General features: G+C 37.3%; 1 protein-coding gene across 5 annotated transcripts in view; it reads left to right on the top strand.

The window, feature by feature from the left end:
- Window positions 1-14128, top strand: part of LOC110463198 (phosphatidylinositol 3,4,5-trisphosphate 5-phosphatase 2-like) — a 68635-nt gene that overhangs the window by 21329 nt on the left and 33178 nt on the right. For 2 of the 5 annotated variants that reach the window (XM_021517593.1, XM_021517591.1), the window contains exons 2-6: window positions 2846-3025; window positions 9059-9122; window positions 9477-9618; window positions 9928-9948; window positions 11049-11223. In XM_021517593.1, the coding sequence (XP_021373268.1) occupies window positions 2892-3025; window positions 9059-9122; window positions 9477-9618; window positions 9928-9948; window positions 11049-11223 (536 nt within the window). In that variant the 5' untranslated portion in view covers window positions 2846-2891. Of the gene's footprint in view, window positions 1-1130; window positions 1222-2845; window positions 3026-9058; window positions 9123-9476; window positions 9619-9927; window positions 9949-10062; window positions 10145-11048; window positions 11224-14128 lie in introns of those variants that run through there. The other 3 variants (XM_021517594.1, XM_021517592.1, XM_021517596.1) reach the window with 3 other exon arrangements.

Below are 14128 nucleotides of genomic sequence, written 5' to 3'. Positions count from 1 at the left end.
GTTGATTAAGTATACATTTATATATTATTTGACCTTACATTATGCTTGTCTGTTAATTCCAAACAGAAATAATAGTCCTTGTGGTGTTAAAACAGGGTTTATTGTTTAATATCATCAATAATATATCTATGTTGAAGCTAATAATAGGAATATTTATGATATGTGAATTAAAATAACTAGAAAATATTGTTGAGATGTAATGAGGGAACATTTGCAATATAAAATTGTGTTGATTTATATTATTGTTTCATTATTTCTCTTTCACATTGTAAGTATATTTGTAATAATGTCTTAAGATGCGATATTTTAAATCAATTTGAAAGTAAAACAAGCCGCTTGTTCGGACACACCCAGTAGACTGCTCGCTGTGCATGTAAAACTGTCATAAAATTATCCCATTTAGGAGTGAATTGGACCATAAGTCAGATTTAAATAAACCAGAGCAATTCATCCTGAATAACTAACTTAACGTTTGTTTGCTTAAAACTAGAGTTCATGGATATTCATTGTAGGTCAGGTCACAAACATTCTATCGGTTCTATCACTGAAATGTGGTAAACAAAACGACATCAGGCTCTGACATGTTGATAGGACGGATTCCAAGCAGACTCGTACCCGTGCTGGCAGTGCTGCAGGCAGTGCTAGACCATTCTGTGTAGCCTTCAGCTGACACATGCAGTACATCAGTATGACATCATGCTCAGATAATTGAAAGACAATTCAAAATGTTAATATATATGTCAAAATGACTTTCAGAAAATAGCTTCTATCACCCTTGTGTGAGGAAGACACACTGAACACTCAAATCTCTCTCTATATATATATCTGGATAAGATGTTTGAATGTCCAGAATGTGCTCGGCAAAGTTTTGCTGGGTAAAAAAATCTTATCCTTGGGTTAAGATTTCTCTGTCTTCACCAAAGATAAATGAACATATACCACATAGAGGTTTATATTTGCTGTTTAAATTATTTGAATTGTAGTTTAGTGGCTCTAGATCTAGGTACAATACGCACGCTAAGTGTGAAAAACAAGGAAATTAATGTACACGGAACTTCACTGAAGAAAGGATATGATTAAATTGTACGCGTAACTCGATATAACACGTAACTCGATCTAACGTGTGACCCACACTCTAATGTTGCTTTGAGAGATTTGAACTGCCTGGTCCAGTAAATGTTTGAGTTCTGTGTGGATCTTTCACTGTGATGGGTTCTTGTGGTAGGTTTGATCTTTAATACACTGCATATTATCTATGTGGGAAATGACACAATAATATATAACTGTACAAGATATATTAAGTAATCTTCTGGTGTTTAAATTAGCTTCAAATTCCAGCTTGATCAATTGTAAGCTTACAAGTGAAATGCATGCTTATTTTAAGAATATGCTGGTTAAAAATATACCCTTCACATTATTGGTGTTCACCTATATATTGTCTAAAAGATAACCCTAAGTCCCTGGTGGCTATAAGTATCATTGATACATGTACTCGTTCACTGTGTTATTTGTTGATGTTATTCATGTTATTATAATTTAATGAAGACTTTCTTTTAAGTTCTTGCAAGTGATTTTTTTATGTCTAGTGAAATTTTTGTATCATTTGCAAAATTTTCTAAATGGCTAAAATAGTAAGTTTCAAACTTTAGACTATTGACTTTCTTCCAGTTCTATAACGGATCATGGTGGCTGAGTTGTTAAGGTATCTGAAAGTTATTCCCATAACTTTACGGGATAAAGTGCATAAATACATGTAATGACTGACAAACGATATTTTCTTGTCTAAGTATTATCTTTACGACACCTGCATGTACTTGTGTGCACAGCTATGTCCGAAACATGATAGCACATTTGTGAACATTCTGCCACACTCATGAAATGTAACTACGGGTAAGATCCTCCATGTAATTATCAAACAGCAGGAACCAATCTTTGAGTAGAACATGTAATATAATTTTATGAACATGATTATTTTTCATTATATATTTTGTAACAATATTTTTATATACACTCTGTAATACCAAAATATGTTTTTAAATGTATTTAAAAAGAAAAAATATGATTATTAATTATTTAATTATTTTTTTGCATAATTGTAGATAGAATGACCATACCTCCACATAAGTGAAAAAAATATCACAAATTACATATACTGAAACAATCCAATTTTCTAAATATCAAGAAAAATTTCCTGCTTTCATCAGGAATGATGTAAAGATGTAAATACTTCAGTGTATGATAGGGAAGCTGGAAACACAGCGACCGCTACCAATGAGTCATGGTGTCACACAATCTGCCCACTTCCCATAGACTTGCTCAAGTCCTCTTGTCAAAAAGATAATGATGGGCTGATGATTGACTTTGATAAAAAAAAAACAATCGATTTACCTTTCTGATTCCGATTATCAATTACAAATTCCATAATCAATATAATCAGTTCATTATTGAAATTAAAATGTCAAACATAAACAATGTAAAGTGTAGATGGGATGAACCTGTTAAATCGGTTAATTTGGTAGGTTTATTTACGAGCTAGAATTGTATATATCTAATGATATAATAAAACCTGATCTACTGACAGCAAGGAGGACTATAACGTTTGGTGGGATTGTGCCAGAGGTTGAGCTGCGATAAAATACCAATCAACTAGTATTTTGGGGTCATATAGTCATAAGATAAGACAATTGCAAAAGATGAGTCAGCCAAGTCATGTGTCGGTCACCTCAGGTGTCGGTCAAGTCACAGATGCCAAAAAAATCATGTTTTAATCAATACAGACTTTGTCAGGTGTCTCTTTGATATTTTAATAGATGTGTATCAGGTAATTTTGTTTTTTGAATTGTAGGTGGACAAAGGGGGCCCGCCCTCGGCTAAGACAGATCCACACCAGGATGTCTGGGGCCTACTTCCACCGGGGCATCACCAGACTAAGGGCTGAGGAATTTTTACTCGGGGCCAAGGAGGATGGTAGCTTCCTAGTCCGTGACAGCGAGACCTTAGCGGGGGCATTTGTGCTGTGTCTACTGTAAGTGTGCAATAAGGAACCAAATTATATACTAACACTTGACGTGAGTACTTACTCTATGTTCATGTCCTACTGGACCTATAGTGGGCGCATTGTACTGTGTCTACTGTATTTGTGTAATAAGGTTTGGTATCATTTCGTGTAATGTCCGAATAACAGCTAAGGTCATTTAAGAATATGCCTCCATGTCTATTGTGTAAGCATGCATGTGTGGCGGACATCAGGTATGTTGGTGTACTTGCCTCCTTGTGATAGCAGGGATCTAATGCCGACTTAATAGTGCTATCTCAATGAAATACCATCCTGAAGGCACCCAGCACAGCCTTCCACCTGGTCACATTATACTCACAACGGGCCGGGTGAACCAGTTGTTGCCATAACCCTAAATGCTGAATGTTAAGCAGGGAATAGCAACTACCAAAGAACTTGCCTGGGGACAGAACCCATTGCCTTCCTTACCTGGGTGAACGTTCAACATTAAAACCAAGCAAGTGACTAGGAAATAAAGGTAGTTAGAAGACGAGAGAAATGTTCAGATTTCAAATATTGCAATGGGTGCAGCAGATTTGTTTTGGTTGCTTTTGTGTCCCCAAATAGGGGGGGGGGGGGGAACAAATGCAAGTCCCCAATTCTGCAGGGGTTTCCTACATTAGTCTCCTCTTAAAATAAATGCAGTGGAAAACAGCAGGTGTATTTTTTTCTTGATCCCGACCTGCAGGGGTGGTGTAATAAGGAACCAAATTATATACTAGCACTTAACGTGAGCACTTTAAAGTCCTACTGGACTTACAATATAAACATCCCTGTTAATGTCAAACATGCATGTACAAATTGTGTGCAATACACATACAACATGTACATGCTACACACATGCAAGTTCTGTACACTATCACAGAAAGTACACACTGACAAACAACCACCTAAATGGTAAATGGTGTAGTCATTTATTACGATTTATTTGATTAAAAAAAATGGACACAAGAAGAGAGTTGCCTCTATATCAATATCAACCTTGTTTGTCACATTTATGATGAATGATGAAACTTTATACATTGACATACAATTTTTGTTTTTTAACTCTAAATGTTGTGTTTAATTATGACTGCGCTAATTGCAAGTTTTTGTATATCATTTGTGAATGTGCCAAATCATCAATGCCCTAATCTAATAAAATTGGATAATACGCTAAAATTTAAGCCCGCTAAAATAGGTACTTTTACAGTAAATCTAATTAATGCTCCTGCTGGTCCCTATTTAGTTATGATGTTTTAACTACCTATCATCTGAGTTTGGAATCATAAAATGTTTACAGACTACCCCCTGCAATGTTTTTATTAAACTTTGAAAAAAAAATACTTTGGACAAGAATATAGGAAGTGAGCCTTTTGAAAACTAAACATTAAGATAGGAAGGCAAACCCCTAACAAAGTACCTGAGACTCACCGACTGCTGTTCTGTGTTCGTTGGGATAATGTTTGATTAAGTTTTTAAGATTTTAATTAATGGGATCCATCGGTTCGTGTTTGGTGTTGATTGATCTCTGTAGGGAAGCGTATCAGTGGTGTAGCCCCTGGGGAGAACTAATAGTTCACAGAGGTGAGGGGCTTATATGTATAATACACATGGCAGCCCTGTTTGTTTTGACTGGCAGAGCCAACACTATAAGGTTCACTAGGGTCTGTCTGTAGACATTTAGTAAGATATTTGGTTCTCCAGCAACCCGGCAAAAGCTATCTTGGTTTTGATGACGTTTGTGAGGTGTAGTGTTGACAGGTTAGGGAGTATTAATGACCTACAGTCGGCCAGGCGTGGCATTTAGCAACTGTAAATCCATCATTTGTATTTCGCAAATTAGCAATTATTCGTTTTCTGGAAAATTACTTATCGATCCTGTGCTTTAGGTTTACTGAAAATTGTCCTAACCTGATGAGTGGATTTTTTTTAGAGATGGCTCAGGAATTTATGCCAGCTTTATATGTCACTGTATCTGTGTAATAGCTTACCATTAGTTATAATGTATAACCCTTAATTATCGCTGCACTGCATTGAATATATAAATTTTAACAGACAACTTCTTCTGATGAAGTCGGTTATACATTCTAAACTGTCTGAGCTCTACCATATAAACGTACAGTTAAAACCAAATTGATCTTCCTGTACAGGTGATAAAATCGAAAAGATCTTTTAAAAATTAGGGAAAAGAACATAAGAAAACTTATTTTTCATCTTAGCTCACCTGGCCTAAAGTGTTAAGTGAGCTCGCCTGGCCTCAAGTGTTAAGTGAGCTTATGCCGTGCACCTGGCCTGACATGCCAAGTGAGCTTATGTCATGCACCTGGCCTGAAGTGCCAAGTGAGCTTATGCCGTGTTGTTGAATGAAAAAAATATGTAATGATAATTTGATATAAAAATTATCAATAAAATTGAAAATAAATGTTTGACTTTTTCTGACTTTTTCAAAAACCTTTACTTTAAAATTTTAAAAGGTATCTGTATTTTCATATACTTTTTTAGCTGTATGTTAACACAAGGATATACAGTTATTTTTGGTTCAGCTGGCCGATTGTCTTGTCAACTTTTTTCAGAACCATAGGGACTAGCTATAGGGTCATGCTACTTGGCTAGAAACTGCATTAGATAAAGCCAAACATAACAATGTTTGTGAAAAAAAATGACCTTCAACATCGCAGCACTGCATTGAATATATAAACTTCTTCTGATGAATTGGAAGGCCTAAAGTCATGAAATTTGGTTATTAGTTTGCAAGCATAGAGGGCTATGAAGTTGTGAAAAGAATTGCCCTTGGTCTATATCTAAGGTCACAGGGGTTAAATTTGATAAAACACTCGACTAACATCTTCTAAAGGATGAAACACCTTCAGAGTCATGATATTTGGGCAATACCTTACTAGCATAAAGTGGTGCAAAGCTTTTGAACAGAAACGACCTTGACCTGTGTATTCAAGGTGATGGGAGAGAAATTTGTTAAATTGCTCTAACAACTTTAAAAAAAAAAAAAGTCCTGACATTTTGATATAATATGTGTATTGCCAGTAGCTTGCTACCATAGAGTGCTACAGAACATGCAAAAAGAAATTATATTGACTATAGCCAAGGTCACAGGGGACAATGTGTTAAACCCTTTAAACAACCTCTTTGGAATAACAAAAAAGTGTGTGATCGTTATATTTGACCTGTAGTGTGCTGTGGTGAAAGGCTTTTAAGTTTTTAAAAATAAGTGACCTTTACCAACCTTGAAAATCTTATAAGAAAAACACTCTTAAAACAAAGATTTATACGGTGTAGAGTGTTGAGTTTTATCCTGTAGTGTTGGCTTACTTGGTATCAACTTTGCTTATAGTAGCTATAGATAGCAGGTGAGCAGTACAGGACCATTGGGCCTCTTGTCGACACATTTAACAAAATGCCAGAGTGTTTGCTTGTTGTTACATTGATCAGGATTTTAAAAACACAGTACCCTGTTGTAAGCATACCTAATCGTTGGCCTGGGAGTACAGCCAGTTTTATTGCTTGGAATTTGTTTCCCTTGAGAATGGGGAAACTTAATTTAAAGTTCCTTGCCCCAATAGTATTTAGTTGTGTCAGGGAAACATTTGTTGAAGAGAGGTTATATATTGAGCCGCAATGTAAATGTTATTATAGCACAGATCCACACACCTGTGTTCAACAGATGTAAGATTAAATGTTAACTTACAACTCTGTTTCTGTGGCATTATTTACAAGGTTTCACATAAACATGTATATACAGACAAGGTGAAGATATTTATCATCCATGTATATATACTGTAGTTATCCTACAACAGGCCCAGGGGGCCACATCAAGTCTCAGGACTCAATGAAGGGGATTGTTCTTATAACAGGACAAGCCCAGGGGGCCACATCAAGTCTCAGGACTCAATGTAGGGGGGGTTGTTCTTATCACAGGACAAGCCCAGGGGGCCACATAAAATCTTAGACCCAATGTAGGGGGGAGGGGGTGGGGATATTACAGGACAGTGTAATGGCCTTTGCTGGCAGTTGTACTGTACATCAGACATACAAGTTTATTGCTTCCTCAATTGATCACCATTCATTCAGTAGTCCAAATTGATTATCATTTACCGTATTTTACCTTATGTTACCGCTGATAAGCCCAGGGGGTCTGTGCATGGAAACAGGTCAAAAGCAGGGGGTGGGCTTATCACCGAATATGAGCCTGTACTTTACCGGTCATAGGCTCAGACCCGACATTGTGGTCCTCTATTTTGGTAGAGATATCAGAGCTTACCTAATACAAACTCATGTAGTAGTTTGTTTTGTACATATATATATATGGTACGTAAAGTGTTACATTACCGTTTATAGTTTGCCGTCTCAAGAATAAAAATTTAAAGGAAAAAATAATGGGGGATCAAGGAATGAAATTTCCTTTTTATCAATACTCATTATTGGGCCAAATTCATCCATCATTGCAAGTTTGTTATCATGCATAAGGATGTGTATATTTATATATGTATATGAAAATATAAACTAAAGAAAAGTCTGCAAGTATATTTGTGAGGTTCACACATTTATGATGGCTCATAACTTCAAACAAAGCCTGATAATATTACATGTAGCATGCAAAGTTATCTATGAAATCGAGATACATTAAAATGCATTAAGACACATGTATATACCAGAAGTCTGAGATAATAACAAAGCTCCCAGTTAGATAGTACATCCTGTAAGGCCTCTGTTAGTCTGTATGATTGGGGCAAAGTCTGCACTGCTTAATGGTATGATTAAAAGAAAATTTGTGTTTGTAAAAATTTCATAAATATTTGTAATTCTGAAAAGAAAACTTTTGTGAAATTAAAAATTGCGAAACAAATCCAATAATCATTAAAACCATTTTTTTTTTTAAATATGAAAACAGCACTAACTTCAGGGAAGCTGGGCTGAGGGTGGTAGAGTGCTGTGATGTGGTCAGCTTCAGACAGGCACCTGCTCTGCTATAGAGTGGACCCTATCTTTACTGTCAGTGACTCATGGGAAATTCTATATCCTAGTCCTCGGCTATCAGAACACCATACAAAGGCCCTGAGATAAACTGACCTTTGATATTAGAGTAGCACACATGTTAACCTCATTATGGCTACAAGTTTATCTTTTTACTCAATGAATGATTAATATACAAGAAGTTTGAGATAAGATAATTATAAAGATATCATAATATAAAAGGGGGAGAAAATCACCGAAAGAACAGTCATCAGAGAGAGAAAGGGAGGAGGGGGAGGAGGGAGACAGCTCCTGTCAGTTAAAAGGGGGTACTATTGGTAAGGGATGGTATATAGGAGACCATAGCAGAGTGAGTGGACATACACTTTAGCACCACATAATGTAAAACAGCTGATCAGTAAATGTCATTTGCCAGTGTTGATTGGCTGCACCCTGTCGACACTGCTGGTGTATAGCACTTAATCGGGTATAAAATGCTGCTTACACTTGATTCATTGTGTGGCTGTACTTTTCATTTATGTTTTTGCTTAGCTGTGTTGTAAACACCTTCAAACATCATCTGCTACAGAACTACAAGGCACAGAGTCATTATAGCTCACCCAACTCTGACATTTCTCCATAATGTCTCTGACAATGAAATGTTTGTTCTTTTTTTATAATAAAAAGATTCACCTTACTCTGCCAACCAGTTCAGCTGTACGTGTGGTTATAAACTAACATTACCATAGCTTAATAAATTGTCAAGGTCTATCATTTTTGTTCAAATAAATGACCTTTACATTCTTAAAAGTTCACAGGGGTCAAATATGTTAACTATGTCATTTGACCTCTTATAGAACCATGAGTCTATCATATATAAGAATCATTGATTTTGTTTGTAGTGTATTTGCAATAAATAGGTTCATTCTAGGTTATTACAGATATAATGAAAAGTAAAGGTAATTATAGGTGTACTTTACAATATAAGTAATCACAGGTGTGATATATACAGTACAGTAGATAATTATAAGGTATGATCTTGTTTTATGACAGATACCAGTCTAGAGTGCATCAGTACCGAGTTTTACCTGGAGCTGATGGAAAACTCTCTGTCCAGGTAAGTTAACCTGTTATTGTCCAGGTAAGTTTACCTGTTATTGTCCAGGTAAGTATACCTGTTATTGTCCAGGTAAGTATATATACCTGTTATTGTCCAGGTAAGTATACCTGTTATTGTCCAGGTAAGTAAACCTGTTAAAGCCGACACCCATTTCTGTTGTTAATTAATGGTTCCATGATTGATTAGCTTAATTTATCACACATTATTAAAACTGGACACACATTGTGTTTGTCCTGTTACCAGGGTGATATTAAAAATGATCACCCTCAGATATAAAACGCATACAAAGTCACATGCTTAGAATCAAATAGTTTTGAAAGTTAACACTACAATGTGTATTTTTCTCTTCAGGCTGAAGGTGGCAATGTAGAACCTAAATACAATAATCTAAATGAGCTCATCGCTGACTATATCAAAAAGGGGGACAAGAATGGGCTCATCTACGCAATGAAAGTCCCGGTATCTCCAGAGCGAGGCGAGGACCCAGACACAGGTAATTAGTACCTCAGTTACCGTAGTCACTGGTAAAACCCACCCAACCTCAAGTTAGTGTTCTTACATAATTTACAGTCAACAACAAGTTAACCTGTCTGCCCTCATCCCTCCCTGTGACATAAACACTTTTTAAGGACTTTATAGTATTCTGATGTTGACATTTTTGTGAATAAAGCCTCAACAGGATGTTGCAGTGATTTTCAAGTTCGCTGAATATAAATTGCTCTCATTAGAATAAAATGTCCTTACAATTCCTGATAGTTTGTTTGATGTGTTTGGACATGTAGATAATGATATTTGTTAACAGGATATCATCAAATCTACAAAAGTGGGTAATTTAATCTTATAAGATGATTTCTCTGTCACTTGCTAGGGTATGTTTTCTCTGTCACCCCCTAGAGTATGTTTTCTCTGTCACCCCGTAGGGTATGTTTTCTCTGTTACTCCCTAGGGTATGTTTTCTCTGTCGCCTCGTGAGTATGTTTTCTCTGTTACTCCCTAGGGAATGTTTTCTCTGTCGCCTGGTGAGTATGATTCTCTGTTACTCCCTAGGGTATGTTTTCTCTGTCACTCCCTAGGGTATGTTTTCTCTGTCACTCCCTAGGGTATGTTATCTCTGTCACTCCCTAGGGTATGTTTTCTCTATTACTCCCTAGGGTATGATTTCTCTGTCACTCCCTAGGGTATGATTTCTCTGTTACTCCCTAGGGTATGATTTCTCTGTTACTCCCTAGGGTATGATTTCTCTGTCACTCCCTAGGGTATGATTTCTCTGTCACTCCCTAGGGTATGATTTCTCTGTTACTCCCTAGGGTATGATTTCTCTGTCACTCCCTAGGGTATGATTTCTCTGTCACTCCCTAGGGTATGATTTCTCTGTTACTCCCTAGGGTATGATTTCTCTGTCGCTCCCCAGGGTATGATTTCTCTGTCGCTTAGTGAGTATGATTTCTCTGTCACTCCCTAGGGTATGATTTCTCTGTTACTCCCTAGGGTATGATTTCTCTGTCACTCCCTAGGGTATGATTTCTCTGTCACTCCCTACAGTATGTTTTCTCTGTCAGCATTGCAGGAAAAAAATATATACTTTTATGATTTGGGAGCTCTCTGACACGATTTCAAGTAAAACATCAAAATTAGCTCTCAATGGATAGGTCATTTTCAAATCTGGATAAATAGTAGATTGTAAAACTAATTGTTTTCAAACCTAGTATTGGAATGATAGGAGAATTATAATCATCAACACCTTGGGGGTGATTAATTGGTTGCTTAACACTCATCAGCAGAGACGAGGGTTAAACAACCATATTAATCACCCTTCTGGTTGGAGATTTCACTGTCACACCCTCAAAGTAGGGGAAGGTTTTATTGCTCCATAATTATAATGATTTATGATATTTTTTGAAAACGCTTTTGTTGACACTGTAGATGAGGATGACTTTGAGGACATAGGTCTTATGCAGCAGCAACAACACCAAGTGAAGTTGCCGTCTTACGTAAACATCTCTTTGGCTGGAGACAGCAGTAGTGTGACGGTTAACGGGCCTACACAACGCCTACAGATGGAGCTCCTCAAAAACTTCTCCCGTCTCAACCTCACAGAGTAGGTACACTTGTACCGTACCCCACCTAATAGGTGTACCATGTACTTGTACCGTACACCATCTAATAGGTGTACCATGAACTTGTACAAAAGACCATCTAATAGGTGTACCATGTACATGTACTATACACCATATAATAGGTGTATCATGAACTTGTACCATACACAATCTAATAGGTGTACCATGTACTTATACCAAACACCATCTAATAGGTGTAACATGTACTTGTACCGTACCCCACCTAATAGGTGTACCATGTACTTGTACCGTACACCATCTAATAGGTGTACCATGTACTTGTACCATACACCACCTAATAGGTGTACCATGTACATGTATTGTACCCCATCTATAATAGGTGTAACATGTACTTGTACTGTACACCATCTAATAGGTGTACCATGTACATGAACCATACACCATCTAATAGGTATACCATGTACATGTATAGTACCCCATCTATAATAGGTGTACCGTGTACTTGTACCGTGCATCATCTAATAGGTGTACCGTGTACTTGTACTGTGCACCATCTATTATGTATAGCATGTACTTGTACCATGCACCATCTAATAGGTGTACCATGTACTTGTTCTGTACCCCACCTAATATCTAATAGGTGTACCATGTACTTGTTCTGTACCCCACCTAATATCTAATAGGTGTACCATGTACTTGTTCTGTACCCAACCTAATAGGTGTACCATGTACTTGTACCATACACCACCTAATGGGTGTACCATGTACATGTATTGTACCCCATCTATAATAGGTGTAACATGAACTTGTACTGTACACCATCTAATAGGTGTACCACGTACTTGTTCTGTACCCCACCTAATAGGTGTACCGTGTACTTGTACCGTACACCATCTCATAGGTGTACCGTGTACTTATACTGTGCACCATCTATTATGTATACCATGTACTTGTACCATACACCATCTAATAGGTGTACCATGTACTTGTACCGTACACCATCTAATAGGTGTACCATGTACTTGTACTGTACACAATCTAATAGGTGTACCATGTACTTGTTCTGTTCCCCACCTAATAGGTGTACCATGTACTTGTACCGTACACCATCTCATAGGTGCACTGTGTACTTGTACTGTGCACCATCTATTATGTATACCATGTACTTGTACCATACACCATCTAATAGGTGTCGTATGTACTTGTTCTGTACCCAGCCTAATAGGTGTACCATGTACTTGTACCGTACACCATCTAATAGGTGTACCATGTACATGTATTGTACCCCATCTATAATAGGTGTACTGTGCACTTGTACTGTGCATCATCTAATAGGTGTACCGTGTACTTGTACTGTGCACCATCTATTATGTGTACCTTGTACTTGTACTGTGCACCATCTTATAGGTTTACCATGTACTTGTACCGTACACCATCTAAAAGGTGTACCATGTACTTGTACTGTACACCATTTAATATGTGTATCATGAACTTGTACTGTACTCCATCTAATAGGTATACCATGTATTGTACCGTACACCTTCTAATAGGTGTTCCATGTACTTGTACCATACACCATCTAATAAGTGTACCATGTACTTGTACCGTACCCCACCTAAAACCATCTAATAGGTGTACCATGTACTTGTATCATACACCACCTAATAGGTGTACCATGTACTTGTTCTGTACCCCACCTAATAGGTGTACCATGTACTTGTACCATACACCATCTAATAGGTGTATCATGTACTTGTACCGTACACCATCTAATAGGTGTACCATGTACATGAACCATACACCATCTAATAGGTGTACCATGTACATGTATTGTACCCCATCTATAATAGGTGTACTGTGCACTTGTACTGTGCATCATCTAATAGGTGTACCGTGTACTTGTACTGTGCACCATCTATTATGTGTACCTTGTACTTGTACCATACACCATATAATAGGTGTATCATGTACTTGTACCGTATACCATCTAATAGGTGTACCATGTTCTTGATCTGTACCCCACCTTATAGGTGTACCATGTTCTTGATCTGTCCCCCACCTTATAGGTGTACCATGTTCCTGTTCTGTACCCCACCTAAAAGGCGTACCATCTACTTGTACTGTCCACTATCTTATAGGTCTACCATGTACTTGTACCGTATACCATCTAATAGGTGTACCATGTACTTGTACCGTACCCCACCTTAAAGGTGTACCATGTACTTGTACCGTACACCATCTAATAGGTGAACCATGTACTTGTACCATACACCATCTAATATGTGTTACATGTACTTGTACTGTACACCATTTAATATGTGTACCATGTACTTGTACTGTATTCCATCTAATAGATGTACCATGTACAAGTACCATACCCCACCTAATAGGTGTACCATGTACTTGTACCATACACCATCTAATAAGTGTACCATGTACTTGTACTGTACCCCACCTAAAAGGTGTACCATGTACTTGTACTGTGCACCATCTTATAGGTGTACCATGTACTTGTACCATACACCATCTAATAGGTGTACCATGTACTTGTTCTGTACCCCACCTAATTGGTGTACCATGTTCTTGTTCTGTACCCCATCTAATAGTTGTACCATGTACTTGTACCGTACACCATATAATAGGTGTACCATGTACTTGTTCTGTACCCCACCTAATAGGTGTACCATGTACTTGTTCTGTACCCCACCTAATAGGTGTACCATGTTCTTGTTCTGTACCCCACCTAATAGGTGTACCATGTACTTGTACCGTACACCATATAATAGGTGTACCATGTACTTGTACAGTACACCATCTATAATAGGTGAACCATGTACTTGTACAGTACACCATCTATAATAGGTGTACCATGTACTTGTACCATACACCATCTAATAGGTGTACCATGTACTTGTACCTTACACC

Source organism: Mizuhopecten yessoensis, unplaced genomic scaffold (assembly GCF_002113885.1).
Source record: "Mizuhopecten yessoensis strain PY_sf001 unplaced genomic scaffold, ASM211388v2 scaffold10875, whole genome shotgun sequence".
NCBI classification, from domain to species: domain Eukaryota; kingdom Metazoa; phylum Mollusca; class Bivalvia; order Pectinida; family Pectinidae; genus Mizuhopecten; species Mizuhopecten yessoensis.
This window is presented reverse-complemented; position numbering and strand designations above follow the sequence as displayed.